General features: G+C 35.6%; 1 protein-coding gene across 1 annotated transcript; it reads right to left on the bottom strand.

Annotated features, from left to right (window-relative positions):
* Positions 1-4199: 4199 nt before the first annotated feature.
* LOC109164066 lies at positions 4200-5270 on the bottom strand. Its single transcript, XM_019312822.1, has one exon. It carries the CDS (start codon positions 5268-5270, stop codon positions 4200-4202), a length of 1071 nt encoding a protein of 356 aa, XP_019168367.1.
* Between the last annotated feature and the right edge of the window lie 9181 nt (positions 5271-14451).

The raw sequence follows: 14451 nt of genomic DNA, 5'->3' as shown, positions 1-14451 counted from the left end.
ATGCATATGGGCCAAATCACACAAAAAGATTGAATTCAATCAATTAGTTAGTCTAACTCATGATCTTAAACTTATCATATGTTCTCTCTTATTTTTTCAATGTGTGACTCCTAACACTTCCACTCTAGTAGACAATCGGGTCATGTTGAATCTATACGGTTGACCACTTGAAATTGGATTGAACCTTCCCCCGGAAAGAAAGCTTTGGATGCCACCAAAGTAGACCAAACAAGTACCACAGGAAGACAACCGGGTGAACACAAAGTAGACTGAAGAGGCTCTGATACCATGCTATAATTTAAGATTAAGATAAATAAAGTTACTCAATTGGGCTATAATGCACATTGGCCAAACCACATAAAAGGATTTATTCAAATCAATTAGTTAGTCTAACCATGACCTTATAAACTCATATGTTCTCTATTATTTTTTCAATGTGAGACTTTTAACACTAACAAACATTTTTTTCCAAAAAAAAAAAAAAAAAAACACACACACACACACTTACAAACATTTCATAACTTCTATTAATACATTTATATTTTTCTTACAAATAAAAATGCTAATCTTCATAGGCAGCAAGAATATCTATTTGTATGTTTATATGAGTAGGATGTGACTAGAAAAAAAAAAAAAAAAAAAAAAAAAAAAAAGACAAACAAACAAAGTAGTTAGTTATGTAAGACTTTCCCATATAATATATATTATATATTATGAGCCTTAATTATTTTGTGCAAGTGGACTAGACCCATTAAGTAATTGGTTGGACTGGACATTTATGTTTAAGTCTATATTCCACCAATATGCCTATATAAAGCCAGTATTGATGGGATACAGGTAGGGGTGGATTTATAAATTTTTTCTAGCGGGGGTGAAACATTAAAACAAAAGAGATAATTTGAAAAACAATGAAACACTTAAGAAATATAGTCATAAATATTGTTGGATATAGCCGAAAAATAAAACACATCAAAACTTTATAAAAATGTTCATAACAAAATATGAAACATAATTAATTTGATAAAATAATTCAAATAGAAAACACATTATAAATTACACATCTCACATATACATATACATATACATATAATTTTTGTTAAGCAATATGGGATTTGAACTCCTAACTTTTCCTAACATCAAACACACATTCGCCAACTAATCCAACAAATCTATTATTTATATTTATCTGTTTTCATATAATTATATCTAAAACATGTACTATATATACATATATATTTACAAGGGCTATATATGGGGTGGGGGTGGGGTGAGTGGGGGCAACTGCTCCCACTGTAGCTCCGTCCCTGAATACATGACATATTCATTCATAACATGGTACTCATACTACTCAGAAAATACTTACACCATCTAGGATTCTGAGTCAAGTATGGGATAAAACGGCTAACGTTTTCTGCAGATCTACCGTTTAAGAGGCAACACAACAAAGTATTAACTATGACTGGAGATCAAAATGACTTTTGCTTCCGCTACTACGAGGTTAGGTTTCTCGTAGATTATTGTTCAGTATGATTAGACTATATTAAATCTAACATTTGGATATTTGAAATATAAAATTTAAGCAACATTTATGTTAAACAATGTAAGAAGCTCACATTGAAATAGTTTTCCCACACTTCATCGCTAGATGTAAATCTCTTTGTGATTACATCCCAACCAAATTAAGAATTATGATGCATAAGCTCAAAAAAAGTTGTTAATCTTGGAAGTTTTTAACAAAAATGACATTTCAAGATGTTATTTTGTTGTACAAATATATGTGGGTCCAGTTCCGATTTGGGTGAAGTCAAAATGGATTAGAGTTCTTCAAAGTAAGACGAAGAAATTGATATATTGTACGCTCAAAAAGATAATAGGTGAATGAGAAATTGATTCGCAAAGTAGTTAGACCCATTTGAGTTGGAAATGAAGGTAGAAAGACTTGAAAGAAGTTTTTGTCCCACATTGGAAAGGGAAGTTAGTTTACACTAGTATATATGCAATTTTCTTTTAGAATGAGTTTGAATTTTATGGCATAAAGACTTATTCTCGTGTGTAGGGGTGCAAATCAAATCCCAAAGTAACTGTGAAAGAATTTTCAACTTGCATAACTGCATTTGTCTTTTTCTTATTAGCCTTTGGAAAATATCCCACGTATTCCCTTCAAGAAGACTACTCAAAAGCTTATTCGTCTTGAAGGCAGTTAGGTTGTAAGAAAGACTTAGATAAATTCTGAATACCTTGAGACTTGGTTGATAAACAGCTACTAATATGGTGATTCACTCCTCATCATCATTTGCCGAGTTATTGTGTTAACAGCTAGTCCTAATTAAGTAACATTAAGTCTATTGAACATACTCAACTGAAAACGAAAACTTGGCCTTGACTAATAACAAAAGAAATAGGGCATATCTAAAGCCCTAATACAATATTTTGCATCATCAAAATCTAAATTAAAGATACAATGATTCCTAACAAAAAATATTTATTAAGATCTTTTTTAAAAATTTTCAATTTTTTGCTAACAAAATAAAATGAAGTTAACAGAAAATACTCCAAAGACATTATATTTTTGTATATCTTTCTCACACGCTCAATTATCTCTCTATTAGATGTGTCAAATGCACGAGTTGGCACAACATTTGCCTAGTTATTATTTGAGCTGGAATGACTAGTCTAGTTAATATATGAGTCAAGTAAAGACAATAAAAATGTTTGGTTTAGTTTAGCCCATAGCTCAAAAGATTATAAATTTAATTTTTAAAAAGAATTTTTTTAATTTAGAGTTATTACATTTATCAATACCCAATAAAAATATGTTGGTTAGGTCAAACCAACAAATAAAAATCTTAGTCTAGCTCACAATCCAATATATATTTTTTTAAAATTGGAGTTTTTTTTTTTCTCCCTTCAATTTGTTTAGTCTAGGGTTGTTATTTATCAATATCTTATTAAATATGGCTAAATTGGGCCGAGTCATACAATAAAAATCTTGGTTAGACTAACCTATAGCCCAAAAATTTTTAAAATGTATAATTTTTTTTTTCAATTTCTTGGTCATAGTTATTATTTTTATCAATTATGTATTTACTTTTATAATAATAAGTTACAAGTTAATAATTATTTATTTACATATTTTTATTATAATAATTATTAATCTTTATAACTATTATATATATCTTAAATTATACCTTATTTTAATATAAATGATTATTATTATTATTATTATTATTATTATTATTATTATTATTATTATTATTATTATAATAACAATAAATTAAAATAATTAATATTTTATTAGAAATAACTTTGTAATTGATTTTTTTTTAGTATTATTGACTATGTAATAATGTAATATATGTTCGTATAGTCTTTCTCAACCTATTGAAGAAGAGTCAAACCCCCACTGGGTTTGAACTTGTGACTTTTCATTTGGGAAAGTTACAGTTATACCACTTGACCACCAGGTCTTTGACAAATAATTTTGTAATAGATTGTTGTTCTTTTTTATAAAATGAATTGAACCAGACAGTAGAAATACAATTTTCTGACTTTCAATCAAATAAAATTTATTTTAACTTTTTTTTTTTAGCCAAATACCAATCTATAAAAAAATGCTTTCTTAAAACGCAAAAATTTGTGTGAGACCGTCTCACGGGTCTCAATCCGTGAGATGGGTTGAATCTTTGATTAATGAGGTCAAAGATCTGATCCATTAATCAAAGATTTGACCCATTAATTAAAGATCTGTCCTGTCTCACGGATTGAAAGACGGTCTCACACAAGTGTTGCCCTTCTTAAAAATAAGTCATTTAAAAAAAATTAAAAAAAAAATAACTTGTTTTTAAACCAACCCTATATGTAGAAGGAAGGATAACGATTAATTTTATTTAAAAAAGAAAAACCTGAAAGGCAAGTTGATGGTAAAGAAAGATTCTATATGTTAGTTTTGAATGCTATTTTTTTTTTTTTTTTGAAAGTAAAACAGAAACACTTTATTAAAAACGTAATAATTCGGAAATACAACTAGGTGGGATTTGAAACCACACCTCCGTGCCAGCTAAAGAACCGGTCGCCCGAGCTAATTCGTGAGCTACACGATTCGCTGATCTCCTGACATGGGATACACACACATTCCCTATGTCACTAGCAATCACCCGACATTGCTTCACAATAAGACCAACATAAGAAAAATCAACAGACTAAGAATTAAAAGTTTTACAGAAATTTAAACAATCAGATTCTATGATGATGTTATTCAGATTTTGTTCCTTCAACCAAGTTAGCGCCTCTTTAGCCGCAAGAGCTTCGGCCACAAATGGATCACGCTCGCCGTCCAGCTGTCCTTTCTTTGTCGCAACGAAGCAACCAACATGGTCGCGTACAACCAGGCCGAAGCCAGCTCCATCCTCGAATATGGCTGTGTCTACATTACACTTCAACGAACCCGCTGGTGGTGGTGTCCACTGCTCCCGGATCCTGGGCTTATCCAACGTGCTCCTCGATTGGCTGTATGCCACTCTCCATGCATCTCGTAGCTGGCTCATTAGATGTTGCGACTTGGATACAGATGGAGTCATACTATTGCATACTACGTCGTTACGTGCTTGCCATATTGTCCAGAAAATTAAGGCCAATTGACTACCCAGAATGTGATCCATGAAAGCGAGAAGCTCCCTACCTTGCAGTACATCTTCGTTCTCCCACAATTGCTTCGCGAAGTCGCACTCACAGAAGAGATGCGCCATTGATTCCGTAACATAACCACAGATGGGGCAACCCTCTCCAATCCACACCCTTTTCAAGCGTAAATTATCTCGTACCGACAACACTCCACGAGCACATCTCCATAGGAAGTTTTTCACTTTGGGTGGAGTTAGTAATGTCCATAAAGCCTTCCATGCATGAAATTCAGTTTCTACTGCCGGTTGCAATCTCTCGCGAGCGAGTAAACGGTAGCCATTCTGCACAGTGTACCTACCCCGCAAATCTTCGGGCCATCTCCAGCAATCCTTGAGATGAGCGTTCACTGGGGTGGCAAGGATCCTGGGAATGTCGTCAGTGTGGAAGATATCTCGTAAAATGTCGCCATCCCAGCGACCATGCTCATTTAGTAAGCCTTTAACAGTTGCATGCCTCAGCTCCTCCACGCACGGTGTAATTAATGGTTTGTTTGAAACATCCGCTAGCCAATTCCACCCCAATATCTTGGTATCCGCCCCATCGCCAATTCGTCTCGCAATGCCTTGTTCTAAAACAGCCCTCCCGGCCATTATTCTTCACCATATAAAGCTGGGATTCCCTCCTATCTGAGCCTCCATGAAATCCACGGTAGAGAAATACTTTGCCTTCAAGAGGCGACTAACCAACGAATTAGGCTGAGTTAGCAATCGCCACCCTTGCTTGGCCAATAAAGCAACGTTAAAATCATGCAGCTTCTTGAAACCTAAACCTCCCATCGCTTTCGGTTTACACAATCGGTCCCAGGACAACCAATGTATCCCCTGACTCCCATTACCACCGCCCCCCCACCAATAAAGATTAAACATCTTTTCCAGAGTGTCACACACACGCAAAGGCAACACAAAAATGGACATAGTAAAAATTGGAAGAGATTGTGCTATGCTTTTCAGAAGTACCTCCTTGCCCGCTCGGGATAGGAATCTATGCTGCCACAGCCCGATACGTGCACGAATGTTTTCTTCAATGTACTTGAACACTGCAGTTTTATTTCGTCCAAGGACCGACGGCAAGCCCAAGTAACGACCCAAATCCGGGGCCTCGTGAACTCCCACAATTCCCGTAACTAAGTCCCCCATTGGAGCCGGTGTGTTGTGACTATAAACAGCATTGGACTTGTCAAAGTTGATAAGTTGCCCCGATGCCGAGCTATAAAGATCCAGACATTGTTTAATATTCATCGCTTCTCGTTGGTTGGCCCTGAAAAAGAGTAGGCTATCGTCAGCAAAGAAAAGGTGAGAGATGGCCGGTGCTCCCTGGGCCACCCTCACCCCATGAATGTCACCCCGAGCCTCCGCTTGTTGCAGGAGGATCGATAGACCTTCAGCACATAGGATGAAGAGATAAGGCGACAAAGGATCGCCTTGTCTAATCCCCCGAGTAGGACGGACTTGTCCCACTACCACACCGTTAACCAAAATGGAATAATTAACGGTGGTAACACAGAGCATTAAAAGATGAACCCAATCGTTATCAAAACCGAGAGCCCTCAACATGCCCTCCAGGTAGGGCCATTCCATCTTATCGTACGCTTTAGCCATGTCTAGCTTTAGCGCAGCCCACCCTACACTTCCTCCCGTTTTCCTGCGTAGGAAGTGCCCAATCTCTCCGGCTATTATAATGTTATCAGTCAGGAGCCGATCAGTCACAAAGGCACTCTGAGATTGTGATACAATTTGATCCAAACATTCCTTCAAACGGTTAGCAATCATCTTAGCCAAAATTTTGTACGCAACGTTACAAAGGGCTATAGGGCGCAGGTCCGAAACTCGGATTGGTGTAGCCTTTTTTGGTTTCTACGCACTTGAAAAGGAACATGGACATGTCATGTCCCAGCACTGGCCAAAAGTGTTGAAAGAAGGCCGGCGACATGCCATCTGGTCCGGGCGCCTTATCCGGGGCCATACCGAACAGTGCCGCTTTCACTTCCGTAATCGTGAAAGGGTGAGACAGAGAAGTGTTCATCTCGTCTGTGACCCTTTCCGGAACACGGTGAAAGAGCTCGGCATTACTTGCACCAGAGCAAAAAATAGAGTCATAGTACCTGAGGATCTCCGCATTCATAGCCGCACCTTCCTGCCATTCGCCCTCCGGGTCTTTTAAACGCGATAGAAGATTGCATTTGCGTCGTGCCGTTGCTGATTTATGGAAATATTTTGTGTTCGCATCGCCATGTTTAAGCCATAACTGCTTGGATCTTTGCTTCCATAAAATTTCTTCTGCAATAAGCAAGGCCTCCAGTTCACCCTCTGCATTTTTGAATTGCTCCATACCCTGTAAACTGCGATCTTCCATCAAACGAGCCAGAGTTCGGCGAAGTCTCTGGATTTGATTACCAAATCTCCGATGATGTTCCCCTCCCCACTTCCATAATCGCTCGCCACACATAGCAAGGCGTTCCTGGAAATCCAAACCCGCAGAGAAGCGCCAAGCTTCGCCATCAATCGTAGCACATCCTTCCTCCAAGAGCCAAGCGGATTCAAATTTAAACGAGCGAGAATTCGCCCTGGTAGTCCCCGGATCAAAATTGACCGAGAGAGCACAGTGGTCCGAAAAAACAGTGTAGATATTTTGGACCACCACCTTGTCATGAAGCTCCAACCACTCCTTCGTGGCTACCGGGTGGGAATGCGATCCTCTTTTTTCGGAAAGACATGCGATGTCGTTGAAATCTCCCACGACGACCCAAGGCAGGGATGACCTGTCCTTTAGTTGCCGTAACAAATCCCATGTGATATGACGCCGCGACCTATCCGACTCACCGTAGAAGCCAGTGAGTCTCCAAGCTGGACGACCGGGCAGAGTTATCTCCATGTCTATGTGGTTGTTGGAGTAACTCATGAGAGACGCCATATCCGCATTCCTCCAAAAGAAAGCAAGACCCCCACCTAAGCCTGTACGTTCCACACCAATTTTACAATCAAATCCCATCTTCACATACGCCTGTTCCACTTGTAAATCAGTAGCCTTCGTCTCCATTAAGAAAACGAACATGGGTCGCTTCTTGGACATGATGCCCAATAGTTCGCGAACTGTCCGGGTGCCACCCATTCCCCGGCAGTTCCAACTTAGGAAACTCATTTGTTCTGGCGAACCTGGTCCGTCAGGCTCGCCTGTTCATGAATCTTTGGAGTGTCAACCATATGCACATCACTACCTGTCGTAACATCCTCCTCATCTCCTCTCCTTCGCTTAAGGTTGCCCTGTAATCCCCCTGCCTTCTCTGTGTCCACCAGTACCGCCGGCGGTGGCCCCGCCGAGGGAAGAGCAGTCATTGATGACGATGTAGATGTAACCAGTAGAAGCCACTTTGCTCCTACTGGCTTTACCTGCCGTTTTGGGCCAGCTTGCAACCACGCTCCGAAAGGGAACGCCTCCGGTAGAATCCCTTCCTCGTACACCGTTTTACAGAATTTATCTGAGTGGCCCAGTATCCCGTAGCAGTAACAGAAAGTACTCAACCGCTCATACTTGAACGTGATCCACTGCACAGATCCATCTCATCTTTGAGCTTCATTCGCCGTTTAAGAGGAGACGCTACATTCATCCTCACCCTGATACGGTAATAGCTCTTCCAAGTCCCACAAAAATTGAAAGGATCAGCCGTGATGAATTCCCCGATATAGTCCCCTATCTTGGAAATGAATTCTGGGGAGGCAAACATGGTTGGCAGACCATGAATCTGGACCCAAAAAGGAATAGATGCCAGGTCGACATCCTCTGGTCTAACGCCCATCGGGACTTGATCGCAGATCAGGAGGATGTTTTCGAAAGACCATGGCCCGTCGTCAAGAACCCGTTGGAGGTCCTTCGGATGGGGGAATTGGAATAGGAAGAGGTGTTGGACAAGTCCTCGCAAGTGCACGAGTCAGTGTAGTGATAGTGTGCAAAGGCGGGTCGATCCCACAGGGAATTGATATTATGCAATTTAATAACTAAAAAGAGTGGAAAGAGAAGACTTTAACATAAAGTTTTAATTGCAGTTAATAAAAATTGGATAATTTAAGGTACTAGGATTAAATGCCAAAGATAACGATCAATTAAACTCAGGAAATTAAACAATGAATAATTGAATCAAAATTTAAAGGTGAACAAATAAATTATCAAGAAGCAAAAAAAATCAAAGAACAATTAAACCTGAAAAGCATAAGAACATGAATTTAAAAGGTATGGTGTTTACTCAATACTTCTCTCAAACAGACTAATAAATACTAAATTGGTCGAGTTGAACTTAAATATACGAATCATGGGGAAAAACTTAATCAATTGTATTGGCAACATAAAAGCCTAAGTTAATGCAAAACTTTCTTGGCGATTTCTATCACATTCCCAGAAGACAAATGCTTAGCAATGCATAGTGACTCAGTAACAACAAGTTCAGGCAACATCAACTTCCAAAAGACTAATTACAATCTAATTTGCAATTAAACACTAAATAAGATGGCAATTAACAATCTAATTTGCAATTAATAAGCACTAAATAATATGACAATTAACAATAATGAGTGAAGAGAAGGAAAACAATTACCAGTATAACTTTACTGCTAACCAAAAAGATTGCTTAGATAACCAAGAAACTGAACCAACACAACTCACAAAACATAATATTTCAATCACTAATTAAGTAAACTAATGATAATAAGAGTAAGGAGAATGCAAATTTCCGTATAACTATCGTTGCTGCACAGACCACCAATTTGTTGCCGCCAGGAGAACTTGCCGTCACGACCAGAAGAGAAGTTGCCGATCAGAATTCGCCGACCACCAAACCAGAATTACTGTCTGCCAAAGATTCGTACCGCCAAAGATTCGTACGGCCAAACACTGGAAATCACCTCCGAACGGAATTGGTCCGGAGTGAACTTGATGATGCCCTTCCTCGAACGCGCATGTATTTATATTGTTTGAACCCAACAATTTTCTCAAGTTCTACGCTATAGTCGGTCAAAGCTCCGAGCAGTCACCATGCCCGAAGGAGATGCTCTTCTTCCGTTCGTTGTTTTGACTGGTCGTTGTTGAAAGAGTCTCAACCAAGAAATAATTATTACTAATTAAATAAAATACATCTTATTAAAAGCTTAAATATGTTAGAGTCCATATATAACTAATCTACAATTACTACTAAAACCAATTATTAATATATTATTATTAAATTAGAATCAAAGAATTATTGAACTGACAATTCTTATAACAAAACTAAATTAATAACAAAAACAACCCAAAAATTAAACAATATTAATAAAACTAAATATAACAATAATAAATAAAAATAAATATAAAATTAACTAATTATTGCAAATTAAGTATAAAAATATTATTTAAAATAACAATCAAAATAATGTTTATCAAATATCCCCACACTTATTTATTTGCTTGTCCTCAAGCAAAGACATTATTAAAAAGAAAAGAGATTAAAATAAAATCAAGCATAAGATCGAGCTTTACCCAAATAGACTTCCAAATTTATTTGCCTCATTGAATTTATTTGCCTCATCAATTCAAAGTTAGTGTCAATTCAAAGAGTGCATAAAACACCCGACTAGAAATTAAAAACTTTAATAACTAAAATAAAAACGTGTGCTCGTGTGCTGACACCCCTTATATGAACTATACAAAAAAAAAAAAGCTCAATAGAAAAATATAAAAATTTCACCAAATTCAACCTAAACCAAATTCAGAAATATTCTATCACTGTGCAGGTGCAAAACATGAAGCAAATAAGGATCAAGGCATTTATTAAAATTGAAATGCAATTGCTCGTCTTTTCCAAAGTTACTCATTATTTTTTCTATTTTGACTTTTTTCATAGAGAACTTCCCCAAAAACCTCGCCATTTTACGCCAGACTTGTTTGGGTTTTCAATTTTGCGTGTACTCATAAACCAGACCACGACACTTATTTATTTATTTATGGTACATGTGTATATGTGGCTGATTCAGCGGAGTAGAATCTATGAAATTGCTGAAAATAAAATAAATAAAACACTCTCATTTATTTTTGAATATATTTTTAAATCTTTTGTTAAAAGATTTTTCACCTCACTTATGCCACAAAGATGATCCTTGAAACCAACATACTACACCACAATTTATAGCACTCAAAAATTGTTTAAGAACTTAATAAAGGTAATATAAGGTGAAATCAACATATAAACTATCAAAGAAAATGCATACAACATATAAGGGTATTTGTGATTTTCATATACTATTTATTTTTTATTTTTTGATTTTTTGATTTTTGATTTTTTGATTTGACAAAGATATAAAATTAAAGAAATTAACAACTAGTCAAAAGCAATATACACACTAAGAGCTGACAAAAACCTGCATTATTTTTATCACCGAATCACCAAATATTTAAATGACTTATGGATAAAGCTCAAACTAATGCTAGAATTTTAAAATAAAAAGGTTTAAGAAAATGAACATTAGAAAATTAAAAATTTTGAAAATTTTCAATTTTTTATGATTTGTGGGTATAATCCCTTCCCCACACTTATTTTCAACATTGTCTCCAATGTTGTGAGATGAAAGAAAATAAGACAACGAAAGTCCTCCTTTATTAAACTTTTTATTTGTAGAATTATCTTTTAGCCTTGCAATTTTAGAATAACAAGAAGAAATCGATTTACCAACGCCATTCAAAAGATTTTCTTTTTGTAGTTTTTCAAACTCCAACTTACCATCCTCTGCAAAATTCAACCCCTTAACTGCAAAAACTAGGTTAGACCTAGCAGACAAATTCATAGATATAAAAATTGGAAACTCAGCAGTTTCATCAAGCACATATTTAGTCAATCTGTCTGCTTGAACATCAAAAGGGATTGGGGGCACATAAGGATTGTGTGGTACATAAGGCTCCACTACCTCAAAATCTTCATTTTGCACAGCTTTAGTGTTTTCAAAGTTTTCATCAACAGGGATTGGGGGCACATAACGATTATCATATTTATGCAATTGGGGCTCATCATTTTCAACAACAATATCATCAACATCATTGTGCAAATTTTCAGTTATTTCAGTTTGTTTAGAAGTGGTATTATCTATTAACTCGTTTTCAATCATTTCACCACTTCCCATAGCCTTATCTTCCTCAAGTTGACTAGGTAACTTACCTGGCACATGCCCTTGCAAAGCTTTAGCAATTTTTCCTACTTGTACCTCTAGTTTTCTCAAAGAAGCTTCAAGTTGTTGGAATCGTTGCTCATCTGCTTCGTGCTGCCTATTGCAAACCTGTATATAATTCTGCAGGGTATCTTCCAAAGATTCTTCTTTAGGTTGGACTGGAACATTACAAACCTGTATGAAATTTTGTAAAGTATCCTCCAAAGATGGTTGTTCAAGTTGGGATGGGTCAACTGATTGAAAATCATTTTGATTATTAACACAATAAAAATTAGAGTGGTTTAGTTGAAAATCATTTTGATTATCAACCCAAGAGAGTGGATGAAGTGCATTTATGATTGTAGTTGTTTCTTGCGGTTCAAAAATTGGGTTTTCAAAAAGTAATATTTCTTGCGGTTCAAAAATTGGATTTTCAAAAAGTAATATATCAATATGATCGTCTAAAGGAAACAGTTTAGGATATAGAGAACGACGGCCCTCCATCAAATAAATAAACAGATAAATAAACAAGATAATCAATAAAGAGTAAAAGGGAAATGGAGAATATTAAACAATTATTAAGTACTTCTTTACTTGGTAAATAAAGTGGGAACAAAAATCTTGAATGCAAATTTAAAGTGCTAAAAAAATGAAAAAAGTTGTAGCAACAATAGTAAAGAGAAAAAAAAAACAAAGAATTGATAATAAAGGGAAAAAATAAATAAAGCGAATAGGGAAAGCAAAAACAAATAGTAAGCAGTTTTTAAATGAACTAATGACTTGAATAAATAGCAATATTGAAAAGGTTAATCAAACGACAATAATAATAAAGTGATAGAATTAAAGAACCAAGCAGTTAAAGGAATGAGAAAAATAAAGAGAATAGTGAAAGTAAAAACAAGTATAAAGCAATTTTTAAATGGACGAATGAATTAAATAAAATTCAATATTAAAACTGAAAGAGAAACAATAATGAAGGGATAGGAAAAAAAAATATCAGGCAATTAAGGGGAAAAAAACAAAAAATTAAATTGCAAGTTAAACAATTTCCCGGCAACGGCGCCAAAAATTGTTGGACAATTTAATTAAGTCCTCGCAAGTGCACGAGTCAGTGTAGTGATAGTGTGCAAAGGCAAGGGTCGATCCCACAGGGAATTGATATTATGCAATTTAATAACTAAAAAGAGTGGAAAGAGAAGACTTTAACATAAAGTTTTAATTGCAGTTAATAAAAATTGGATAATTTAAGGTACTAGGATTAAATGCCAAAGATAACGATCAATTAAACTCAGGAAATTAAACAATGAATAATTGAATCAAAATTTAAAGGTGAACAAATAAATTATCGAGAAGCAAAAAAAATCAAAGAACAATTAAACCTGAAAAGCATAAGAACATGAATTTAAAAGGTATGGTGTTTACTCAATACTTCTCTCAAACAGACTAATAAATACTAAATTGGTCGAGTTGAACTTAAATATACAAATCATGGGGAAAAACTTAATCAATTGTATTGGCAACATAAAAGCCTAAGTTAATGCAAAACTTTCTTGGCGATTTCTATCACATTCCCAGAAGACAAATGCTTAGCAATGCATAGTGACTCAGTAACAACAAGTTCAACATCAACTTCCAAAAGACTAATCACAATCTAATTTGCAATTAAACACTAAATAAGATGGCAATTAACAATCTAATTTGCAATTAATAAGCACTAAATAATATGACAATTAACAATAATGAGTGAAGAGAAGGAAAACAATTACCAGTATAACTTTACTGCTAACCAAAAAGATTGCTTAGATAACTAAGAAACTGAACCAACACAACTCACAAAACATAATATTTCAATCACTAATTAAGTAAACTAATGATAATAAGAGTAAGGAGAATGCAAATTTCCGTATAACTATCGTTGCTGCACAGACCACCAATTTGTTGCCGCCAGGAGAACTTGCCGTCACGACCAGAAGAGAAGTTGCCGATCAGAATTCGCCGACCACCAAACCAGAATTACTGTCCGCCAAAGATTCGTACCGCCAAAGATTCGTACGGCCAAACACTGGAAATCACCTCCGACCGGAATTGGTCCGGAGTGAACTTGATGATGCCCTTCCTCGAACGCGCATGTATTTATATTGTTTGAACCCAACAATTTTCTCAAGTTCTACGCTATAGTCGGTCAAAGCTCCGAGCAGTCACCATGCCCGAAGGAGATGCTCCTCTTCCGTTCGTTGTTTTGACTGGTCGTTGTTGAAAGAGTCTCAACCAAGAAATAATTATTACTAATTAAATAAAATACATCTTATTAAAAGCTTAAATATGTTAGAGTCCATATATAACTAATCTACAATTACTACTAAAACCAATTATTAATATATTATTATTAAATTTTTTTTTTTTTGAATGCATATTATTATTAAATTAGAATCAAAGAATTATTGAACTGACAATTCTTATAACAAAACTAAATTAATAACAAAAACAACCCAAAAATTAAACAATATTAATAAAACTAAATATAACAATAATAAATAAAAATAAATATAAAATTAACTAATTATTGCAAATTAAGTATAAAAATATTATTTAAAATAACAATCAAAATAAT

This window comes from Ipomoea nil, unplaced genomic scaffold (assembly GCF_001879475.1).
Source record: "Ipomoea nil cultivar Tokyo-kokei standard unplaced genomic scaffold, Asagao_1.1 scaffold3056, whole genome shotgun sequence".
Classification (NCBI taxonomy): Eukaryota; Viridiplantae; Streptophyta; class Magnoliopsida; order Solanales; family Convolvulaceae; genus Ipomoea; species Ipomoea nil.
The sequence above is the reverse complement of the archived record's forward strand: the minus strand, read 5'-3'. Positions and strand labels throughout refer to the sequence as shown.